Source organism: Balaenoptera physalus (assembly GCF_965194825.1).
Source record: "Balaenoptera physalus genome assembly, chromosome: 11".
NCBI lineage: Eukaryota > Metazoa > Chordata > Mammalia > Artiodactyla > Balaenopteridae > Balaenoptera > Balaenoptera physalus.
Window position 1 is genome coordinate 4,917,590 of NC_138896.1, and position 23,983 is coordinate 4,941,572.

Genomic DNA, 23,983 nt, shown 5'->3' on the forward strand with positions numbered 1-23,983 from the left:
ACTCTGCTCTGTGGGAAGCCAGGATGAGGTTGGCAGCGGAAAGATAATAAATATAGCCACGACCTACTGAGTGCCAGGCTCTGGGCTGAGGGCATTATGTGAATAATCTCTTTTAATCCTCACCCAGCCCTGTGAGCTGGCACCGTTATTCTGCCTGTTTAACAGATGAGGCTGAGAAAGAGTGGGTAACTCGCCCAAGGTCTCATAGCTTACGAGTGAGCTTTGCACTCGACTGTCTGACTCCAGTGCCCAAACTATTAAAAGAAATCTCAAGGGAATAAATGTTCATAGGCTGACTATAACCTGTTATGAGCTGACAACTAGAGAAAAGGTCAAGAAATACAAAATACACCCAGGCTTCCCAATGTTTCACCACAAAGGGAAGAGTATATATGCAGCTGTAACCGGTTCCAACAGAATAATCTCGGGAATGCCACAAATTCTGATCCAAGCAAGATTAAAAATAGCTGTGATGAAAGAAAAAAAAGAAAGTTGCCAGACACTTCCCTCTCGGCTTTGCATTTATTTACGTGTTTATATTAAGATTAAAAATTCCCCAGATTAAAAAAGTTCTCTTATTTCTAGTGTATTCGCACCTCAGGCTCTCAGTGGTGTTCTCAAAATATACACTAACTAATTTGTCTTAACCCTTTGCCTTTTTTATTTATGGAGTATAATAGACAAGCAGCTAAGATGAGTTCACTCAGATTACTACACAACTGCGCACGCCAAACAGGAGATGCTGAAATGAGACTGGGGAGTGTGGAATGATCTGGTATGATCAGCCTTTCATTGTTGGGCAGGAAAAAACGGTGAACAGAATTCTCCTCGCTGGGTAGTATGCACATTAAAAATGAAATTATTTTATGGAATGAAATGAAAATGAAAATAATTTTATAACCAGTGCCACTGAAGGAAAAGCAACAATCTGGCTTAACTCCTTCACGAAAGGAAGTCAGCACTGGAGGAGATATTAACCCAAACTCTCTCTTTTCCAGGGAGAGAGGCCCTTGAATGTGGCTTTACAGGGGTAAAGCTCAGCCTGCATTCTCATCCTCATTTCTATAGATTTCAAATCAGACCCCAAAGATCATCTAATGCGGTTAAATAATCTGGTGTCTGGATTCACGACTCCGAAATGAGAATGGGGAGAGAACTTATTTTTCCCCCTCGGTTGCCCTAACTCTCAGCTTAGCAATCCTCCAGACACCCATAAACATAATCCCGTGCGCTTCTGCTAATCACACCTCGCAAAAGTGCTCCGAGGTGCTAACCCAGCCCTGTCCAACAGAAATATAACACAGGTGGGGTGTGTGGTTTGAAAGTCTCTAGGGACCACGTTCAAAGAAAAGAAAAAGAAACAGATGAAATTCATTGTAGGGATATATTCAGCCCAATGTAAACAAAATACTACCATTTGAACATATACTCAATACCTAAAGTTGTTAATGAGACATTTTGCATTCTTTTCCCATGCTGAATCTCCAGGCCCCGGTATGTTTGTTACAATGGCAGCACATCTGACCTTGGACTTGGCACACATCAGGTACTTGGGAACCACATGGCCAGTGGCTGCCATATTGGACAGAGCAGGTCTAATCAGAGCTGGAAGGATCTCTGAGTTGTCCTGTTATCTGACTGCTCTTTCAGCATTTTCTTCCTTGAAGGCAGACCCCTGGCTTTATATCTCTCTGGATACCCTACCTAATAGGCACTCAATACAATGAATGAATGAATTTCTAATTTACCCTTTCATGCCCCTTAAATCATCCCTTCTAAAAATATCACTTAAAGATTAAAGCCTGCCAAGGGTAACATGTAATTTTTTTGAAATCTGAAAATAAGTGCCTTTTTTTTACATGCTCAAGAAGGCATACGGGTTTAATTTGGCAGAAATTCCCGGATAACCTTGGTGCCGAAGGAGGTCCCTGAAAGGCAACACTGTAAACTCCTACTTTGACTCTGAAAAGGGAATGTGCCCCACACCCCCCAAAGCCGAGTTGCTCAGTTACGTTCAGACGGAAGCCATACGGCACCAGGCGCTAAAGCAACCCCATTCCTTCCAGCGGGACAGGATGGGGCGAGAAGCAGCGGGGAGGACTCCTTCCCAGCCCCCACCCGACACTCACGCCCACAGCTGGGGTCCGTGGGCTCCTTTAGGGCACCCGCCTGAACTGAGAGGAGGGGCCGGCCCTGCTCAGTGCTGGCCTCTGTCTCCATCAACGTCCCCTTCAGCTGGGGCTTCGACTTGTCCTGCAAGGAACCTCTGAGGCCACAAGTCTGAGCAGGGCTCCTGAGGATGGACCGGCTCCCCTCCCTGCCAGCTTTGCCTCAGCTCGCACCTCCCAACGTCCAGGAGTATTTCCCCAGCTCAAGGGCCTGCCGTTTAAATCATCAGCTGAAGTATTGTTTCTCTGGGCAGTGCTGTGCTGAGGAGGGCTTCAGGATTCCCCTTCCCTCCCTCCCTCCCTCCCTTCCTTCCTCCTCCCTCCCTTCCTTCCTCCCTTCCTCTCTCCCTCCCTCCCTTCCTTCCTCCCTCCTTTCCTCTCTCCCTCCCTCCCTTCCTCCCTCCCTCCCTTCCTTCCTCTCTCCCTCCCTCCCTTCCTCCCTCCCTTCCTTCCTTCCTCCCTCCCTTCCTTCCTCTATCCCTCCCTCCCTCCCTTCCTCTCTCTCCCTCCTTCCCTCCCTCCCTCCCTTCCTCTCTCCCTCCCTCCCTTCCTCCCTCCCTCCCTTCCTTCCTCTCTCCCTCCCTTCCTTCCTCTCTCCCTCCCTTCCTCCCTCCCTTCCTTCCTTCCTCCCTCCCTCCATTCCTCCCTCCCTTCCTTCCTCTATCCCTCCCTCCCTCCCTTCCTCTCTCTCCCTCCTTCCCTCCCTCCCTTCCTCCCTCCTTCCCTTCCTCCCTCCCTCCCTTCCTCCCTCCTTCCCTTCCTCCCTCCCTTCCTTCCTCTATCCCTCCCTCCCTCCCTTCCTCCCTCCCTTCCTTCCTCTATCCCTCCCTCCCTTCCTCTCCCTCCCTCCCTCCCTTTCATGTAATGACATCCAGATCCCGTCCTAAGGGATGAGCTGGGTGTTGCCCCACTGAACACTTTCCTCCCTTGGTTCTGACTCACACTCACTACCTTGTACTTTGAACTCAGCCTGGGTTATCTGCCGCCTCAATCACTAAAAACAATCCAAATCCCTTCCAATCTGGACAGCACTACCACCTCTCTGAAATCAGCTCTTAGGAGTACAGGCTTTCATAGTCCCGCCAACCATCCAAACACAACATAGGATGAACTCGGAAGCCCAGGCCTCTCACTCACTCTTCGTTCTAAGGCCCTCACGGAGCTTCCACTGCAGAAAAGGTTGTGGAGACGATCACAAGCACTGAAAGAGGCAGCAAGATTGATGCCAAGCTGGGAGGAATTTTCACTGACCTCTGCTGTCCGACTCTGAAAGCAGGGAGGACGGTAAAGTTGGAGGTCGTTCACTCGATCATTCCGCAGTGATGTGCCGGACAACAAACTGTGGGGTTGACGTAAAGTAGAAAGAAGAAAACAGACACAGGAGGTTTACAGGTGAGATTATCAACCGGGCAGACTTTTTTTAATGGAGCAAGAAGTAACCAGAAGCACTAGGATGACTATTGCAAAAGGACATCACGACAAGTGCTGGCAAAGATGCGGAGAAACCGCAACCCTTGTGCATTGCTGGTGGGAAAGTAAAGTGGTGCAGATGCTTCAGAAATTAGTCTGGCCGTCCCTCAAACCACATAGGGTTCAACAATGCCACTACCAGGTATACCCGAGATAAACAAAAACGCGCGTCCACACAAAAACGTGCATGCCAATATTCACAGAAGCTCTATTCATAATGGCCAAAAAATGGAAACAATAAATGTTCATCCACTGATGAATGGATAAATAAAATGTGCTGTATTCATATCACAGACTAGTTGGCAAAACAGAAAAAAGAAAAAGGAATGAAGTAGTGATATTTAGTACAACATGTCTGAACCTTGAAAACATTGTTAAATGAAAGAAACCGGTCACATATTGTACGATCCCATTGGTAGGAAATGGCCAGAACAGGCAAATCTATAGAAACAGAAAGTAAATAGTGGCTGCCGGGGGCGGAGTTGGCGGGAATGGGAGTGACTGCTAATGGCGATGGGGTTTCTTTCTAGGGGGATGAAAATGTTCTAAAGTTAATTGCGGTGATGGCTGCACAGCTGGGTGAATACACTGAAAACCACTGAACTGTACACTTTAAATGACCAAATTGTGTGGCATGCGAATTATATCTGAATTAATCTGCCCGGCCCTGTCCCCAACATCCTTAGCAAATGGCAGAGCCGTCATCCAGGGACACACAGGGATTCCCACTGAGGGAAGAGCCAAAGCAACGTAACTGGGACGTAAATGTCAGAGTGTGACCTGTGGGGACAACGAACTTGGGCCACCAGGCAGCTGCCATTAGGGACACGTGTGAAATGTGAAACGTTCAGCCCAGGGTCTGACACTCAGGAAGACTCGATAAATATTAACTCTTGTTAAACGTCTTCTTAGTATCCTATTCTATGTCATCCTTGATCGTACTCCTCCCAACTTTCTAGCTCGCTTTGACCATAACACATGCACGCAGAGGCCCACACTATGGAAATCATGAAGAGCCTTTTAGCTCTATTTATGGTACGAAAAAAATTGTATTTTGTTAAAGGAGTTTTGAAACCACCAGGAAACACCTCATTGGGTGAGTGGGGGGATGGGCAGGGTGTCTTCTCTTTCCCCAGAAGAAATGACAATAACCCTAAAGCAGGGTTCGATGTTTGGGGCTGGGCAACTCTTTGCTGGAAGGGCCGTCCTGTGCCTCGAAGGATGTCTGGCAACGTCCCTGGTCTCTGCCCATTAGATGCTCGTAGCATTCTGTCCCTGGTTGTGACAATCAAAAATGTCTCCAGACATTGCCAAATGTCCCCTGAGGGGTCAGATCGACCTCTGTTTCTGTCTCTGTCTCTGTCTCTCTGTCTCTGTCTCTCTCACACACACACATCTGTCAATAACCACAGCCCTATAGGAAGGGATACACGATAGTGAACTTTGAACTTTAACATCAGAAGGAGGTAGAAGGCGCTCAGGCAGGTCTCAGGCTTAACAGAGGCCCCCCCTCTGCCCTGCTGTCACGCGTCTCCACACCCTGCTCCTAGACCTTCCTCTGGACCACCCCTCTGGACCAACTCCCCCAAACAAGCCTACAGTCTTTAGCGTTGATACTCAGATCTTTGCTCATCCATCCCAACTGTTACACACCTGAAACCTTTACAAGGTTGGGATCTGTTTTGCTCGGGGAGCCGAGGAGAGATCACACGTGAAGGAGCCCGGCAGGCGGGCGTGCTCGGGCAGAAGCGAGCAAGGGGAAGAGGAGTGAGCTGCCATTTATTTGAGTAGCTATTTCATCTATCAATCTCATGTTCCCAGTTTCTTATTCATTAGTTCCTTGAATTTCCACAATAATCGTGCATAATAGGTAGTTTTCCCTTTTTTACACATGGAGAAATTGAGATTCAGGGAGGTATTTTAGTAGGTTACCTGAACATATGGCCACCAAAAATTCCTCTCACTCTTGATGTGCACGCTACAGAGCTACCTAAACACAGCGACTGTGGACAACTGTGAACGGTCTTATTCCGAGCTCTTTGTGATGCTATTTAGTTTTTTGGCCACGGTTCTCAAGGTGCAGTGGTACCTGAGAAAATTTCAAGTGAATACAGATGGGCATCTTTAAAATTATTTGAGAGTCTGTATTTATTTTAATGTGAAAAAAAAAGAGTACATCAAATCTGTCATTTCATAGGTATTTTTACTTAGGAGTAGGGTAAGATAGATAATGCCAGTTTAAGTTTAAAAGTTATTAAATTCCAGAAAACTATGAAGTAAATGGTAGTGTAGGCGATACGAGCATGAGGTGAGCCTCGGTGCCTGAGGTTTGGGAAACACTGAGATCCCTGTCACCATCCACACTTTCCAGAGGGAGAAACTGAGGCTCAAGGGAAGCGACAGAACTTGCCCAAGTTCACACATAATTATGTCGGCAGGTGTGATAACCTTGTTCTTGAACCATGACTAATATCCCTAACTTTACATTTGAGAATAACTGTGATACGGTTTCTAGTACTTTTGGTAAAATCATTTTCTTTACACCGACAATTTTTAATTACAATCCTTTTTTATATAGATATAAACATAATGTTATAATTTATATAAATACAATTAAAGGCCCAATTTCCTAGCTAATACTTTTGGAGGAGCTTTGTGTGGTGTCTCTAGGGAACCCAGTGTCTTCTCTACAGACAATACCTAACAAATAGCTATTAGTTCACAAAGGCCTCTTGATGTCTTTCAGGGCTGGTTTCACAACAAACAATGGCGATAGTTAGGAAGAATTTCTTCAAAATTAGAACAAATTCTGGGAAATAGAGGACAAACTAGGGGAACTAGTTTGTAATACAGCTGACGTAATACAACATGGGTCTAAGGGGGGAATATAAATTACAGTAGAATAAATAGGGTGTTCTCTACTTTATTTGGAAGTAGAGACTTATGAACATAATATGCAAATTTGTGCCACACATATGCAAATTTATGCCCCAATATATGCAAATTGTCTTCTAAGCCAAGACCTCTGGAAACAAATATACCTATATGTCTATGCATATTTTCTGTTTTAACTAGGCTGCAATTCTGTCATACGTCCAGGTTTTCCCATATGTGGCCTCGCCAGCTCGTCCTTCATTGAGAGCTAAAGGCAATGCAAGCACCTGTGATGGGGTCTGAGTGACCAGAAGACCACACACGGTTGGAGGTCTAGAAACTCTGGACAGTCCCTGGCAGTGAGGCCTCTAAACTCAGAGATGGATAACGAAGCAAGGTCACAGAACCAGCCCTGTCCGCGGAGCTTCTTTGGAAGTAGATAGATGCCTTCTGTCTGTCCAGGCTTGTTTGTGTACTATTCTGTTTGGAGGAGAGAGAGGGAGGAGATAAGGGTTCAAGGTCCCTTGGCCTCTAAGAGTGGCTGAAGCCTCCAGATCAATCTGTTTTCCACTGGTGGGTTAATGAACCCAGGACTGATGTACACCCTCCTGGGTATGGGGGGTGGAGCAGGACGACTCAGGAGGGTGGGGCAGAGGTGGGGGGAACATTTCTGTTTCTAGTTCTTTCTGTCTACTGTATCATTATAGAAAAGAAATGCAAACTTAAAACAGCCTAAAGTAATTATGAGTGGGGAATATGTAAGAGGATAGGACGCCGCTTGTCCTCTGGGTAGTGCCCTGCTGTATTTCTACATGTGACGTGCTATAAATAAAGCCCAAACCAAACCATAAAACTTGAAGGAAAAATGGGGAGGAGAAAGCTGTTGTTCATCTCTAGAACCCACCCTGGTGCACATGCAAAACAGATGAGCTAAGAGACACCCAACTCAAAATCATCTCTTCGTAATGGAAATCGAAGAATGGTTTCCAGATGGAATCTGAGATACACAGCTTATCATTATTTCAAGGAGCAGGCCCGCTTCTGACCACATCCAAATGAACCACTGATCCACAAGTCTATGCATGGGCAAGTTTGGCTTTTTCAGTTTGCCTGGGACGTTCCTGGACCTGCCGCTGTGGTTCCTGGGCTCTCCCCGAGCTAGTCATTGAGATTACGCTGATCGACTTGGAACCAGGCAATGTTTCAGGTGCATGACAATTCCTAACCCTTTTCTGCCTCATTTTATTCTCCCCAGGCTTGCCAGGTGGAATAGGAAATTATATCAAAATGTCATGATGGCATCTTTACAGTGTTAGTTTCCCTCTTCCTCTGTGACCCTGAAAGTACAGAAAACCCTAAGTAGTGTAATTTAAACTGCTAAGTAGGGCTGGAAATTTCGAAGAGTTTGAGCACGGAGAGAATGTAAAGATTTGGCTGCAAGGAACAGAAAGCCCAAAACGACAGTGGCTCAAACAAACAGGAGTTTATAGCTCTCTCCTATTAAACCACAATGGAGGTAGATGGTCTACAGCTCAGAGAGCGTGCGGGGGCTCAGGGTCTTTCCATCTCGCCCCTCCAACGTTCCCAACAAGTGGTCTCCATAGCTTGTCCAGGATAACTGCTTGGATTCTACACATCACAACCACATTCCAGACAACAAACGTGATAGATGGTTCTTAACAATGGTCCCCAGTGAATCGGGCCTCCTGTGTCTGCACACTTTTGCAATGTCAAGGTCACTGCCTCTTCTTCTATCATGACATGGGTTCTATTTCTCCACCCTTGAATCCAGGTTGACCAATACAATTTGGCAGAAGTGACGTGTGCATTCCAGAGCCCAGCCCTTAAGGGGTCTTGAAGCTTCCTCTGTCTCCCTCTAGAAACCTTGATACCCGTGTTGTGATAAAGTCCACCCAGCCTCTGGGAGAGCAAGACACCTCGTGGAGAAGAATCAAGGAACCTCAGTGGCCAGATATGACCACGAGGTCATCTCAGATCCCACGGCCCAGCTGGGATGTCAGCGGAGACCAGCATGAGAAACCTCCCAGATTGCCAACCCATAGAATCATAAAAAATAATAAACTGTAGTGGTTTTAGTCACTAATTTTCCGAGTGGATTGGTCCCATAGCAATGGATAACGGAAAGAACGGTAAGCAGAAGAGATAAAAAGCGTGTGCAGTGTCATCTTTGAGGGAACTTTCCATAAGCTTCCAGGCAACACTGCTGTTTATGTCTTTTTGGCCACAATCAGCTGCAAGGGGGGTCGGGGAGTGTGGTCTTTATGTGGACAGCCTGGGGCCCGGCTATCAGCAGGTGGACCAGTGACTAAGGAAGAACTGATATCAGGGTAAACTCTGAGACGGAGGCAAGATTAGGAAACCAAATGCACAGCACTTCCCATGACTATCAGAGGTTTTTAAAAGTTAGAAAGGTAACTTTCACATTCTTTTTCCTTTTAAACTTAAATGCTCCCCAGCTCAAAATAAGAGAAGGGAAATGAGAACACCTTGCAAAAACACGCTACACCTCCGAGACAGAAAAGGCGCCCAGACTCTCCAGCCCGAGGAAGGGAGGGTGGAGGAGACCAAATTTTCAATCTGTGAAGATTAAGGTCACTGATGATGGGACCAGCTATTCCCGGTCCACGAAGGAAAGCAAACGGACACTCATGTTACACGTAGGGAAACATCTCTTGTACCCTAGGCCGTTAGACCAGAGAATGGGTCAACAAGTGACATGATTGGAATCTTCCTCTTGCTTTTTAAAACTCAGACAAATTCTCAGCTGTCTTTGAGACTTTGAATTTCATTTCACCAGATGCACGAGAAAGAAGCTGAAGAATTCTAGAGGTCTCTTTGAGTCCTTCCCTTCCGAGAAATAAAAAAGTCCGTCTGCTGTATGTTTGTGCAGGTTTACCGTCTGCCCAACTTATCTGGGCCCTCTGGGGGAACAGTAATAAAGGATACACATCTGCCCTCAGAATGCCTATGGTCTACTTAGAAAAGCAATTTCTGTGGCGTCTCAGAACAAAACCCCAAAGAAGGTCCTCAGAGTTGCTGGGAGTTCTCCCCAGTTCTCCTGTACATGATGGGGGAGGTTCTCTCTCTATAAGAAACGTCTGCACAGGCCCTGTTTACTACGACAACTGGAAGATCCCCTAACTTACTAGGCACCCCCTAACTTTGGGGAATGTGAAAACTTTCCAGGGGGTACCTCTTGGATAGTCTTAAGGGAATCATGTTCTAGATTTTCATTCTCCACATGTGCACTTTCCTAAAGCGGTTGCAGTGAGAAGGTGTTGGAGTTTGCAAAAGCCTTTCTCCCACTTTATGAAAGAAAGGCTTCCCCCTCAGCCCTCATGCATCTTCCCGTGGCTCACTATCCTGTGATGGGAGAACTCCAGGGCAGCCAACCAAAGGAGAGCCTCCTCTGATGAATAATAACGGCCCTGTTGACTCATAGGGCTTTTGGGTTTTCCCTGGTTTATACCTTTGCTTATTTGCTTGTTAAGGGAAAGCCCATTATTCAAACCAGGTACTTGGCCTGTGTTGGGATGTCTGAATTCAGTTAGATGGCCGGGGGTGGGGAACTGGAATAAAAACAACTTTTCATCAACGAAGTCACCTCTTCCACTTTCTCACCTCTGTCAAAGAAAGGGAGAAGGAGGAAGTGGGGGGAGGGAGAAAGAGAAAAATCACCATTCTTAGGTTAGTCCTATAGGCGCAAATCAAGGAGAATATCTGTAAGAATTTTTAATGCTAAAAAATACTTTTCTTCCTCACATTTTTAAATATAAGAAATTCTTTGCCGCTATTCCTAAAATTCATCCCTAGGAGGTGTCATTAGCTGAGAAGAAAAGCACATTCAAATAGCTAAACCATGTAGCTATTGGAGTTTTATAATTTTAGTCATATGCTGGTCATTTTAACTGTAACAGGAATGTTTTAAACAATTTCTAAAATTTTCAAGACACCTTAGCTAAAGCCCTGGGATGGAAGTTTCATGTGATTTCTTTCAGATTTGGTGTGTTGTTGAATAACATAGTTTAAAACCTATTTTTATCAATTTTATCATTAAAATCTTATTCCAGGAGAGGAAATACTTTCTAACTCATTCTAATAGGTCAGCATTACCCTAATACCAAAACCAGAAAAGGCGTTACAAGCAAACTACAGACCAATATCTCATATAAATATAGATACAAAAATCCTCAACAAAATATTAGCAAATTGAATCTAACAATGCATAAAAAGAATTATACACCCAACCAAATGGGATTCATCCCAAGGATGCAAGGTTGGTTCAACATTCAAAAATCACTTAATGCAATCATCAACAGACTGAAAAAGAAAAAAATCACACAATCATATCAATAGATACAGAAAATCATTTGACAAAATCCAACACCCATTCATAATAAGAAAAACTCAGTAAACTGGGAGTAGAAGGGAACATCCTCAACTTGATAAAGAATATCTACAGAAAGCCTACAGCTAACATCATAATTAATGGTGAGAAACTAGAAGCTTTCCCACTAGGACCAGGAACAAGGCAAGGATGTCCCTCTCACCACTCCTCTTCAACGTTGTACTGAAAGTTCTAGCTAATGCAATAAGACAAGAAAAGGAAATAAAAGGTATCTAGATTGGGAAAGAAGACATAAAACTGTGTTTGTTCCCAGAAAACACGGTCATCTATGTAGAAAATCTGACAGAACTGACAAAAAAGAAAAAATAAAAAACCTCCTGGAACTAATAAGTGATTATAACAAGGTTGTAGGATAAAAAGTTAATATATAAAAGCCAATTCTTTTTCTATATACCAGCAATAAACAAGTGGAATTTGAAATTAAAAACATAACACCATTTATATTAGTACCCCAAAATGAAAAACTTAGTATAAATCTAACAAAATATTGCCCTTGTGATGTGACTGTGTGAGTCTGTCTCTTTCCCCATCCCTGAGCCTGGACTGGCCTTATAACTTGCTTTGGCCAGTGGAATGTGGCAGAAGTGAGAATGAGTCAGTTCTGAAGCTGGACACAAGAAGCTTTGTTTGGTCACACCCACACTCTTGGAACCCTGCCCAACTACCCCATGAAGAAGCCCAGGCGAGCCCACTGGAGACTGAGAAAGCACATGCGGCAGACACCAGACATCCCAGCTGACCAGGTGCTGGCTGCTGGCTTGTACACCAGCCCAGACAAATCAGGCAGCCCTTCTAGACCTAAAGAACCACTCAGTCAACCCACAGGCTCCTGAGCTAAAAGAATGCTTATTGGGGGGCTGTGATAGCTTGTAGTGAAGTATTCTTGAGGCAAGAGAAAGCTGATACATCTTATTTTGACAAATTCTCTACTATCTATTTTGGTGCTAATTCAATCCACAAAGAAAATAAAACACTTTTTTTTTTTTTTTTTTTTACCATTTAGCAACTTGTCTCGGGAAATAAAATACAGGTGCAATTTACACACATAGATTTGATTGAGATAATTAGGAGACCAATAAAAGACTTTCAAGCATAAAAATGTATTACATTAGGAGAAAAATGTGTGCAGCAGTAGAACAGAAATAGGACTGCACGGAGAAAAAAGGAAGATGAAAAAATGTCTGAATGTTAACAAGAAGTGTTAACATAGCGTAAAATGTGACAAGTATCAAATCATTATAGCATTTAAATTCCATTTGGCCTATATTTTAAAGTCTTGTAATATTTTTACTTTAAAGAGTCAACATTTTACAATATGCCAAAAATTACATCCTTGGCAACTATTTAAACTTATGATAAGAAAATTTTAGATGTTGAGTTGTAAATGTTGTGGACGGTTTTTGCAAAATTCCTTCAGGAGGTGTACAAGTTAAAATTCTTGAAAACCACTATTCCAGAAAAACCACTCAAGTAGTTTCTATTTAACAGGTGAAATGTGCTGTATCTATTGTGTATTTCGTGTAGTTCCCTGTGCATATGTGTAAAAATAAGCTTATATACATTCTTATGTGTGCATGCATGTAGATTTACATTCACGTGCAACTTTATTCAAAGCGATGGTTTTCTGCTTAAATGTATCATTTCTCTGTGACCAGTCAGCCATAGCTTTTTGTTTTCTTGAAGAGAGATGGAATGACTCCTGGTCCAGGAAGAGGAAGAGCATAGGCCCCCTGCTGAGAAGCAGAACAAGATATGGAAAGAGAAGTAGGTTTTCCTTCAGAAGATGTTGGGACCCATGTGAGAGAGGGCGAGATCTCAGACAGTCAGTCCACAATATCAGGCAACCAGTGTTAATTTGTGTATGGTGGTGAACAAGACTGATAAAGTCCCCTGCTTTTAAGGAACTTAGATTCCAGTAGGTGTCCAGAAATCACAAACAGAGACATGCCAACAGTTCTGGAAGCCCGGCCAGAGGGACACCAGATGGAAGTTACGGGGACTTTGTTGTCTTGTTTTTACAGCTTCATGCCTCCAGGCCCCTGCACATGCTGTTCTCTCTGCCCAGAATGTTCTTCCCTTTTCTTATTACATTTCACTTTAGCTACTGGAGGAGATAACATATTTACATGGTTCAAAAATCAAAATAATAAAGAATGATCAGGAAGAGTGGCTCCCACCCTGGCCTGGTCCTCTGCCTTACTACCGGTAGGGGGGCGGGGGGGGTGTCATTTCTATTAGTTCCTTGTTTATGTTGCCAGTCTTTCTGCAAATACAAGGAAATATGGATATATATGCCCCCAACCTTCCTTACACAAAACGTAACCCACTATATACGCTCACTGCTCTTTGCTTTTTTTTTTTTTTTTTTGCTTAACAGTATATTCTGGAAGCCTTGTTCTATCAGAGCACTGACGACAACCCTTTCTTTTTCCAGCTGTATACTATTTTACTGCAGGGATGTCAGTAGATTACCCAGCCCTCTATAGACGGACATGTGGGTTCCAGACTTCCGCTATTACAAACGACGCTGCCGTGAATAACTGTGTTCGCACATCCTCCCATACATGTGCAGACGCCTCTGGGGGATAAATTCCCAGAAGTGCTGCCCCACCTTTTCTTCCTGGCAAATTCTTACTCACCTTCTGACACCCACAGCCCAGGGAGACAGACATAAGAAGAGGCATGTCCAGAGAGCTGCAGGAAGCATATCTGCCTTCTGCACAAAGCTGGGAGCATCTTAGGGCACGCATCCCTCATTTGCCTTTAAATTCCCATGAATAAATAAATGAACGGATGATGTTTAGACTTCGGTTTCTTAAGAAACTCGGGAAGACAACGCCTACCAGAGACGTGCACTCTTTCTCTAGGTACAAATTCCTGCTCATCACTATGAAATCTGTATCTGTATACAGTCTAAACATTAATAACCAGAGCAGTGAAGGGACTCAGAACACACAGCAAATTCCAACGACCCACTCTTCTAGAAACAATTAATTCCTCAATCCAAACCTTAAGGAAGATTGTCTTAAGAAAAAATCTTGACTATGCATGCATAAATTGCATTTTGACTGTTTTTATATTGTTTCTTTTTGTCTTTCTGGAGCATTACTGGAAGTTATCAAATGAGCAAGTAAATAAGGGAAAGCACACCTAGCGCAGCTCTGTAGTTGCCTCAGTGTATGGAGATGCAAAGTATGAGCAAAAAATGTGTAGACTCCGTCTACCGACGACAACGGGCAGCATGCGTCAAACATTCACTGTGTGTCAATCTCCTGTGCTTTTAGATGCTCTCTCAGTTAAACCCCTTCAAAAACAAAAACTGCACAGTTGTTACTATTATTATTCCCAGTCTATAAATTTAGAAACTGAGGCACAAAGAGGTTAAGAAACTTGTCCAAGGGCACATAGTTAGCAACTAATGGAGCTGGAATTTGAAGCCAAGCAATCCAACTGGAGAGTCCATGTCATTCATTTCAGTGCTGTTCCTTCGTGTGTCCCTTACATAAATAAAGAATAAAGGTGGACTTCCCTGGTGGTCCAGTGGGTAAGACTCTGCGCTCCCAATGCAGGGGGCTCAGGTTCGATCCCTGGTCAGGGAACTAGATCCCGCATGCATGCCGAAACTAAGAGTTCTCATGCTGCGACTAAGAAGCCCGCATGCCACAACTAAGAGTCCACATGCTGCAACTAAGAAGCCCGCATGCCGCAACTAAAAGATCCCACATGCCACAACGACGATCCCACGTGCCTCAACTAAGACCCAATGCAGCCAAAAATAAATAAATAAATAAATAAGAATAAAGGTAACAATATGGGGTTGCAGTAATGGTCACAGCCATCAGGAATGCAGGCTCCTTATCAATGCAGAGCTTCTACCTCATGCCCCAAAATGGCTCCTGAGCTCCAGCCACCACATCCACATTCCAGCCTACATAAAGGAGGAAGGGGAAATAAGAGTATACCCCTCCCCTCTCTTTACTACTGCTTCCCAGAATTTGAACGTGGTACTTCTGCTTTTACTCCATTGGCCACAATCCACAACTGCACCCCCTGGCCATACCTAGTTCCAAGGAAGGTTGGGGAAAGTAGCCCTTGTTCTGGAAAGACATGCTAAAAATGTTGGGGTTCACTGTTAAGGGAGAAGTGAAAATGGATATCAAGGAGGAAGTGGCAGATTCTACCTCACATAGTAACAGAGAAGCATAAAGGCATGGAATCCCAGTGTGAACGGGGTTTTTAAATTATCAAGTAAAAGTGCTCATCTGCTGCTTAAGCTTTCATGCCCATTGGCTGTCCCCACTCCCACCCCCACTCACCTCATAAAAAGAGGTCTGAGCCAACCCATCTGATGTCTGGACGACATTTCCATCTGTTTAGCTGACATCCAGTGGTCCTCGTTTCAACACCTTAAGGTCATTCAGAATAACTCTCGAACCTGAGCCCTCTTGCCTTAATAATTCCGATCTTTGAAGAGAGCCACCAAGTCCCCACAGCCAGACTCCTCTCCTCCCAGCACCCGCTGTGCTCTCCACCACCTCCCAGTGTGTTACCCGCGGTGGGACTTGAAGTCCTAGGGGTGGCCTTACACAGTCAGAGGAGGATTACCACTCTCAGAAAATAGGCATCTATTAATACACTTCTGGAACAGCTTCTCGGCTTGCTTTAGGATTTTTGCCAATTGCTTCACACTTTTAATTCAGAGAGTACTCACCACATCCTGAAGCTATATATCCCCGATTCCATTTGTTACAGTTGATTTTTTGGCTTTGCCGTAGAACCTTCCACGTCTGCCTATTTTTACCTACTCCTACGGGTCGGGCCTCTTGGCTTGAACCTACAAAGATAGTTTTAAATCCTGAGTCTGTCCATCAACAAATCATCCATCCCTCCCACCTGCATCTGCAGTTGGTAATAACTCTGGGGCTCCATCAGTGACACTGAGCAGAACACACAGGGCAGTTGCACAGGGCAGGGCCCAGGCCAAGGCTGTGTGATACACCCTGAAATCCTCCCTCTGGGTGACACGGATCCATGAAGCAGCCCTTTCTGTGGCAACAAGGAAAACTGGTTTAGATGTGTGTTGCTGCCATAGCGACGCCCAAGCAGGCAGCTAAGAGCCCCGGGGACTTGGCCGCTGGCAGCACCTGCTACCAGAACCTTCCTTCAGCAGTGAGGAGACTTCCAGAGCCCTCCAGAGCCAGGAGCCGGTGGGAGATAGCATTCACTCATGCATTCATTCGTTCCTCATTCATTTGTAAAACATATACTGAGGTCTTCTACAAGCCAGAGGCTATCCGAGAAAAAAGGTCAACAAGACCCTACGAGCTGTCTGTCTGGTGGGGAGTAACATCACAGCCGGGGCGACTCTCTGAAACTGCGTCAGGTCACGCCATCCTCTGCTCAGCCCTCCGAGGGGCGCCCATGGCCCTTCCCTGGCCCCCAGAACCCTGCCCAGCCCACATTTCCCCACACCCATTCTCTCCCCTCCAGCCACCCTGGCCTCCTTTTCTAACACCCCAGATGGGCGTGCTCCTGCCTTCCCGCCTTTGCATTTCTCTTTCCTTTGTCTAGAATGCTCTTCGCCAGATTTCTACATGGCTCCCTCCCTCCCTCCCCTCCTTCAAACCTTTACTCAAAAATCACCTTCTCAGGGAGGCTTTCTCTGGCCACCCTGTCTCAGGGTGTCGCACTCCCAGCGAATTTCATTCCTCCTTCCCGATTTATTTTTTCTCCTTATCCTCTTCTCCAACATTCACTATCCTAATTTTTAATCTCATTTCATTTCTATTTCCCCCACTAGCAATTAAGCCTCTGAGAGCAGCAGGGAGCTATGGATTTTTCCTTTGGTATCAGAGCTCTTAGATCAGTGACTGTTAGAATGAATGAATATGCAATTTCAATAGAACATGATATATCCTGTACAGCAGGGGTCCCCGGCCCCCGGGCCGCGGCCTGTTAGGACCCGGGCCGCACGGCAGGAGGTGAGCGGCGGGCGAGCGAGCAGAGCTTCACCTGCGGCTCCCCCTCGCTCGCGTTACCGCCTGAACCAGCCCCCCCGCCATGGAAAAATTGTCTTCCACAAAACCCGTCCCCGGTGCTGAAAACGTTGGGGACGGCCGCTGTAAAGGAAGAATTCGGGGTGCCATGGAAGCACATAGGAAAGCCTCCTAACCCAGCCTTGGGAGGTCAAGAGGCTTTTCTGAAAGCTGTAGGATGAGGCAGAGCAGGCCACGTAAGGAGCGGAGAGGAAGGCCGTTCCAGGAAGAAGAAACAGCACAGGAACAACTCCAGGGGACGGAGACCCGGCGCCTTGGGAACAGGGCGCTTGGCAGCTCTGCGCAGTGGATGTGGCGCCGTGGGACCACGGGAGGAGGAGGGCTGGAGGCACGCGGAGAAGCCGCAAACCCGGAGAAGGGGCTGAGGAGCCACCCAGCCGGCACCAGGAGCCAGTGAAACGAATGGCGAAGTAGCATCACCCAATCCCTACTTTAGAGAGGCCGGAGCGCGTGGCCCCTCGGCCTCCTGGCTAAATCAAGGGTAGAAAGGCCAGAGCGTGGAGCACGGACAGGAGGGGAGCCAGACAGGAGACAGGACAGCAGGGGGAACGATGATGGTTCAGTCATCCCTGAAAGAGGATCGCGGTGAATTAGGGCAGGGGTAGCCGACGTGCTCCGTGAAAGACCAGACGGTAAACACCGGGGGCATATGCAACTCAGCCGGTGTAGCAAGAAGGCCGCCAGAGAGCACGCAGATGAAGGCGTGCATGCTTTCCAATAAAACTCTATTTACAAAATAGTCGGCCTCCAGATCTGGCCTGTGGGCCATAGTTTACGACTCCAGAACTCGGGGTCCTGGAGAGAGATGGCAGAGCCAGCAGAGCAGGTGGTGGGCAGGCTTTGGTGGCGGATAGGCCAGCCCCGCTGTGGGCGCTCGGGCACCAGGGGGCTGAAACCATCGGGGCCCACGGCCCTGAGTCGAGGGCGACCCAGGAGAATCTCTGCAACTACCTGATTCCAATTTGAAATAGCCCAAGAGAGAGTGAGAAGCTGTGCAGGGCAGGGCAGCCAAAACTGGACCGAGGGAGACAGGGCGTCCCTAAGAGTGTCTGGGGCCTGAACGCAGGGATCCCTCCACCTGCCTTAGAGCGACTGCAAGGCACCCTGGCCTTTCCTCCTCAGAAACGCCTCCCTTCGCGGCCCCGCGGGGCCCCCTCCACCCTCCTCTGCCGGGTTCCCCTCCACGACGCCGGTGTCTTCCCTTCCGTGGGATCCTCCCCAAGCGGATAAAGCTCAGCGAGCCCCACTGAGAACCAGAGAATGCCAGGGTGCATGTGTGTGATGGGCGGCCGCCAAAACACAGGGCCCCGGGAGGTGAGAGAGTGAGAAGGAGAAGCAGGGCACGGATCTGGGGTCTTCACGGAGTCGGACAGGTGCCGAATCCCCCAACAGCTGCGCGCAAGACAACTGCGGTAAAAAAGAATAACAATAAGATGCAGCAAAACCAGATGCCGAGGGACTGAGCCAGTCGGGCTCCGCTCGACGCCTCCCGCCGGCGGGCAGCAGGGACGGGCGCTCCTCCCCAGCACATGCCCCACAAGCAGCTCCTGTTCCCCGCAAGTTTTAAAGGTCACATGCTGACGTGGCAGTCGCTAAGACCGTGATGCAAATGCTCACAGGAGGCTTTGTGCCAGGGGCGCGGCCCGCCCACGGCTCCGCACACAGAGGGCGGCCTTTCATGTCACCCAGAGCCTGGCCAGGGACCGGCCCCAGCGGGTGGGGTGCCGGCAGCCGGGCGGGTCCTCGAGCGGGTGCCACGACGGCCTGGCCCCAGGCTCGTGACCTGCGACCTTCCACTGCCCACACTCGGCGAGTCTGCGAGTGGTTCAAAGGCAAGTGTGCACCGCAGAGCTCGCAGTCTATCAGCTGAAGGAGTGAAACCGGACTCTGCTTGTCCTGGGCCCACTTGCTGCTGTACAGAGTTCACGAGGAGCCCAGATTCTCAACGAAGAGGTCGGGCCGCGCCCCGCCCTCGGGGCGACAGACTGGGGCCCATTGTAAACCCATCCCACCCACCAGCCCCGTTCCCCCGGGGCCTCCCCCTCCTCCCCCTCCTCTCTCACCCGCCCAGCGAGCCCAGGGCTGCGTGGTGTGCACACAAGCCCCAGGCCTGCCGGCCAGAGGCCTCCTGCACCATCCAGCCTGGGGGGCTCCCGGGAAGGCTGGGAGCAGATCTGGGCAGATAGGGCTTCTTCCCAACACCTTAGGAAAGGCTGGCACTTACATAACACTGCCCCCCCCCACACACACACACAGCAGATTAGACCCCTCTACTTCTAACTCGTGCCGCCAGCTCTGGCTGCTTCGGGGTGATGGATAAAGGCCCTAAAAGCATACCCACCAAGAGCTCGATTGCAGCCCGTCTCCAGGGACCCCAGGCACCCTTTAGGCAGTGGTCTTGCAGGATGCAGTGCCCTAGTCTGGGTTTTGTTTGTTCTGCTTGTTCAAACTTTCATGCTTCCCATTGTTTCCCATTGTTTGTCAGCTCACAGGAGCTCAGGTAACAAGCAGAGAACTGTGCCCGGATGGAGACCCTGGACGGCTGCCACCCCCCTTTCCCTCCCCCACCCCCATCATGCACTTCCCGTTCACGCAGGGGAAGCTTCCGGAACAGGCAGTGCTCGTGCTGTTGACCGCGGCTGAGGGCCTCTGAGATGCTGCAGCAGCGTCAGGCGGGTGTCAGGACCCGCTCTGGCACCGTGCGGGGCCGGGGTGGCTTCAGGGCCACCAGGCCCAGCTAGGACTCCAGGCCGACCTCGGAGCAAACGCCAGCCCCTCCTCATGAGACCACACAAGACTGGGCCCCTGCAGGGTGGGGACGGGTGCCCCCCTGCTGGGTGAGCCCAACGGGGTGGGAGAGAAGAGTAGGCCTCAGAGAGTGGGAGACAGAACCCGGCAGCTGTCTGAAGACAGAGGGATGAGACGGGGGGCCTGGGCTCCCCCGGAGCAGAAGCTTCACAGCCACTCTGACATCCAGATGCAGTCTGACCCAAACACACCACGATGCCTCCCAGGCTTAGAGCGTGCGGGGGTCCTAAGCAAAGCCTACCCACAAGACCAGCCCCCTCTATGTGAATCAGCTGTGTGACCACGTGCACCTCAGCAACCTCTCTGGGGCCTCCATTTCCATAGCATTAGAGCAGGATGGTGAACACCCCATCCTTGACGTTTGCTGCAGGCACAGAGGCCAGTGCCTGCCCCCCGGGAGAGCCGGGTCAGCAGCAGTCGTGATGCAACGAGGACTCTCCTGCTCCTAAACCAGCAAACGCCTCACGGACCCAAATTCAGCACCTTCCTTCCTGTCTCCTTCGAAAAGAACACACCTTCGCCTAAAAAGTGGGAGAGAGAAACTCAAGACCTTTTCTTCTTTCCATTTAGATGCCCAGTTAGGGTCTCAAACCTAGAATCCGGTTGTCCGTAACTTCCCTGAGCCAATGCTTCTCTTAAGGCAGAAAAACAGGGAAGAGGGGTGACCCGCGTTCCCTTTCTAGCCCGTCTCTGCAAAGTGGTCCCCCAGCCTTCTCACGCACTCACACCTACCTCACTCACTCTCACATCCACACACACTCACACACACCTCTGGCTGAAGGGTGATGCAGCTGCTGAACTTACGGGACGCAGTACGTAACATCTGCTTTTTAATTAAGTGCAATGAGTCAATTATTAATCGACACCAAAACCTAAAGTGTAGGTGTGGCTGAGATCACTAATGCCACAAGAGACCAGGCCACGGATGCCCGGGGCAGCTACAAGCCCTAAAATACGTCTAACCTGCTCCTTAATACTGACTGAGCAGTCAAACACACGGTCACATCGTGTGAGACCCAAAAGACCACAGGGGTGCCCTCAGTCTCCAAACATCAACATGAAACCCAACCAGAGGGAACAGCTGAGAAAGGAAGGAAATCCTGACACAGGCCACACCCTGGAGGAAACCTGAGGACATCATGCTGAGTGACCTAAGTGACAGAAGGATAAATACTGCGAGATTCCACTGATATGAGGGCCCTAGAGTAGTCAAATCCATAGAGAAGGAAAGTAGGGGGGTGGGTGCTCGGGGCTGCGGGGGGAATGGGGAGTTTGTGTTTCATGGGGACAGAGGTTCAGTTTGGGACAACGAAAAAGTTCTGGAGATGGATAGTGGTTGCACAACAACAGGAATGTACTGAAGGCCACTGACCCGTACACTTAAAAATGCTTAAAACGGTAAATTTTATGTTATGTGTATTTTATCACGATTTTTAAAAATAAATTAGAGAGAATAAATAATCCCATGAAGTTAAGAGGTAAGCAGTGCAGCCTGGACCATGAGACCCTCTGAGGTCGTGGAATTCAGGGAAGACTTCATGGAAGAGGCATCCGCGCCCCCCCATCCATCCCCCCACCCACCCCGTGCACCCCCTCTGAATAAGCCGTGAGGGGCTGGCTGAACGGAGCAAAGGGTAGGGGCCGTCTTACCCTCCAACGACATCTATGGGAACTGAAGGCCAGGTCTCAGCTGCTGAGAAGGCCCAGTCACCAAGGCATAGTGTGGCGTGGTTGACGTGACCACATAATATAAATTCCAAAGACCCAGTTATCTTGAGAGTAAAGGGGCGCTGCTGATAATTACCCCAGACAAATGGCACGGGGTCACCTGGGGCACAGCAGGAAGAGCCCAGGCTCAGGAATCAGGCAGACCTGGGTCAAGTCCTAGCTCAGGCACTCACTTGGGCAAATTACTTTCAGTCTCTGAGCCGCAGTTTCCCTACCTGTAAAATTTCTATCTCATGAGGTTATTGGGACTATCAAAAATAAGATGAGAGGACTTCCCTGGAGGTCCAGTGGTTAGGACTCTGCGCTTCCGCTCAGGGGCCATGGGTTCAATCCCTGGTCAGGGAACTAAGATCCTGCATGCCGCGTGGTGCAGCCAAACAAAAATTTTAAAAAATAAAATGAGAAAAGCTCCAGTCCAGGATCTTGTATCTCTAAATATTAAAGTCTGTAATTTCTTATCTGCAATTCTGAGGTCCAAAAAGCTCTGAAAACTGAAAGCTTTCTAAACTCATTTGGTGGCAAAATTTAACAGTGACCAATGCCCGGCAATTTAGAAGCTTTATCTCACTTGGTGTAATTTACTCCTGTTTCTCTGCAGAAGCAGTAATGTCTTTGATGACAGAGGGCTGCTCCAGTCCCCGCTGGGCGTGGATGACCCTTCCTAAGTGCAAACCTTCTGTAGGAGGTTGGAAGGATGAAGACTCTATAGTTTCAGTGTCTTATACAGATTTAAATCTCTTGTCACCTATAGATACAGTTACGGGAAGTTATATTAAGTGGAAAACGGCATGTTTTTGTTGTTGTTGTTTTGTTTTGTTTTTTTTGGCCGCTCAGCATGCAGGATCTTATTTCCCCGACCAGGGATCGAACCTGCACCCCCTGCTGTGGAAGCTCGGAGTCTTAACCACTGGACCGCCAGGGAAGTCCCCCAAAATGGCATGTTCAGTTTAAAAAAAAGCAACATGTAAAATAATGTGTATTCTCTGCTCTTCTTTATTTTAAAAAGACGTCTGCACACATGAGCTTATCTAAGCATGGACCATCTTGAGAAGCATCCTTGAGGATGGAAACAGGGGTTGCCTCTGGAAACGGGGAACTGGGGTCTGGGCAGAGGAAGATTGATACTGCACTGCGCTCCCTCTTACGTATATTAAAATGTTTATTCCACATACCGAATACATTTTAAAACATTAAATTAAGACATGAAAAGGCACTTTACATCCATTAGGATGACTTTTATTAAAAAAAAACAAAAAAACAGAAAACAACTGTTGGCGAGGATGTGGAGAAAAGGGAACCCTCGTGCTCTATTGGTGGGAATGTAAAATGATGTGGCTATGGGAAACTATATGCCAGTTCCTCAAACAATTAAAAATAGAACATAGGATACAGCAATTCTGCTTCTGGGCCCCTTACCCAAAGGAATTGAAAGCAGGGTCTCAAACAAATACTTGTACCCCCATGTTCACAGCAGTGTTATTCAAAAGGTGGGAACAACCCAAGTGCCCGTCAGTGGATGAATGGGTAAACAAAACGTGGCATATACATATGATGGAGTGTTACTCAGCCTTAAAAAGGAAGGAAATTCTGAACCATGAATGAACCTTGAAGACATTATGCTCAGTGAAATAAGCCAGTTATCAAGGACAAACACTGCATGGTTCCACTTATATGAGGGCCCTAGAACAGTCAAATTCAGAGAGGCAGAAAGTAGAATGGTCGTTACCAGGGGCCGAGGGAGGGGGAGGGGGAGTATGTAATGGGGACAGAAGTTCAGTTTGGGAAGACGAAAAAGTTCTTGAGAGGAACTATGGTGATGGTTGCACCACAATGTGAATGTACTTAATGCCAGTGAACTGTACACTTCAAATGGTTAAGATGGGACTTCCCTGGTGGCGCAGTGGTTAAGAATCCGCCTGCCAATGCAGGGGACATGGGTTCGAGCCCTGGTCCGGGAAGATCCCACATGCCGCGGAGCAACTAAGCCCATGCACCGCAACTACCGAGCCTGCGCTCTAGAGCCCGTGAGGCACAACTACTGAGTCCACGTACCACAACTACTGAGCCCTCGCACCTAGAGCCCGTGCTCCGCAACAAGAGAAGCCACTGCAATGAGAAGCCCACGCACCAAAACGAAGAGTAGCCCCGCTCGCTGCAACTAGAGAAAGCGTGCAGGCAGCAACGAAGACCCAACGCAGCCAAAAATAAATAAATAAAAAATAAATAAATTTTTAAAAAACGGTTAAGATGGTAAATTTTATATTATGTGTCTTTTACTACAATTAAAAATAAAGTTAAAAGAAAAATTTCTCGCATCACATTGCCCTTTGGACGCTGGGCTGCTGGAGCTGAACCTTCCCGTGAGCTGTGCAGGCGACAGGCAGCGCTGGTTCAGGGCCGTCTGAATAATGCATGAGTCAAAGGGCTGTGGTCAGGGAGGGTCCCCCCAC

The 23,983-nt window shown here is 47.7% G+C and overlaps 1 protein-coding gene across 2 annotated transcripts in view; it reads right to left on the minus strand.

Moving 5' to 3' along the window:
- The window catches only part of LOC309637967 (uncharacterized protein), an 88,867-nt gene extending 72,360 nt beyond the window's left edge, over window positions 1-16,507 (minus strand). For both annotated transcript variants that reach the window (XM_082413424.1, XM_082413423.1), the window contains exons 1-2: window positions 15,258-16,507; window positions 3,420-3,507 (exon numbers count right to left, since the gene is read on the minus strand). In XM_082413424.1, coding sequence (XP_082269550.1) covers window positions 3,420-3,507; window positions 15,258-15,325 — 156 coding nt within the window. In that variant the 5' untranslated portion in view covers window positions 15,326-16,507. The remainder of the gene's footprint in view (window positions 1-3,419; window positions 3,508-15,257) is intronic.
- Between the last annotated feature and the right edge of the window lie 7,476 nt (window positions 16,508-23,983).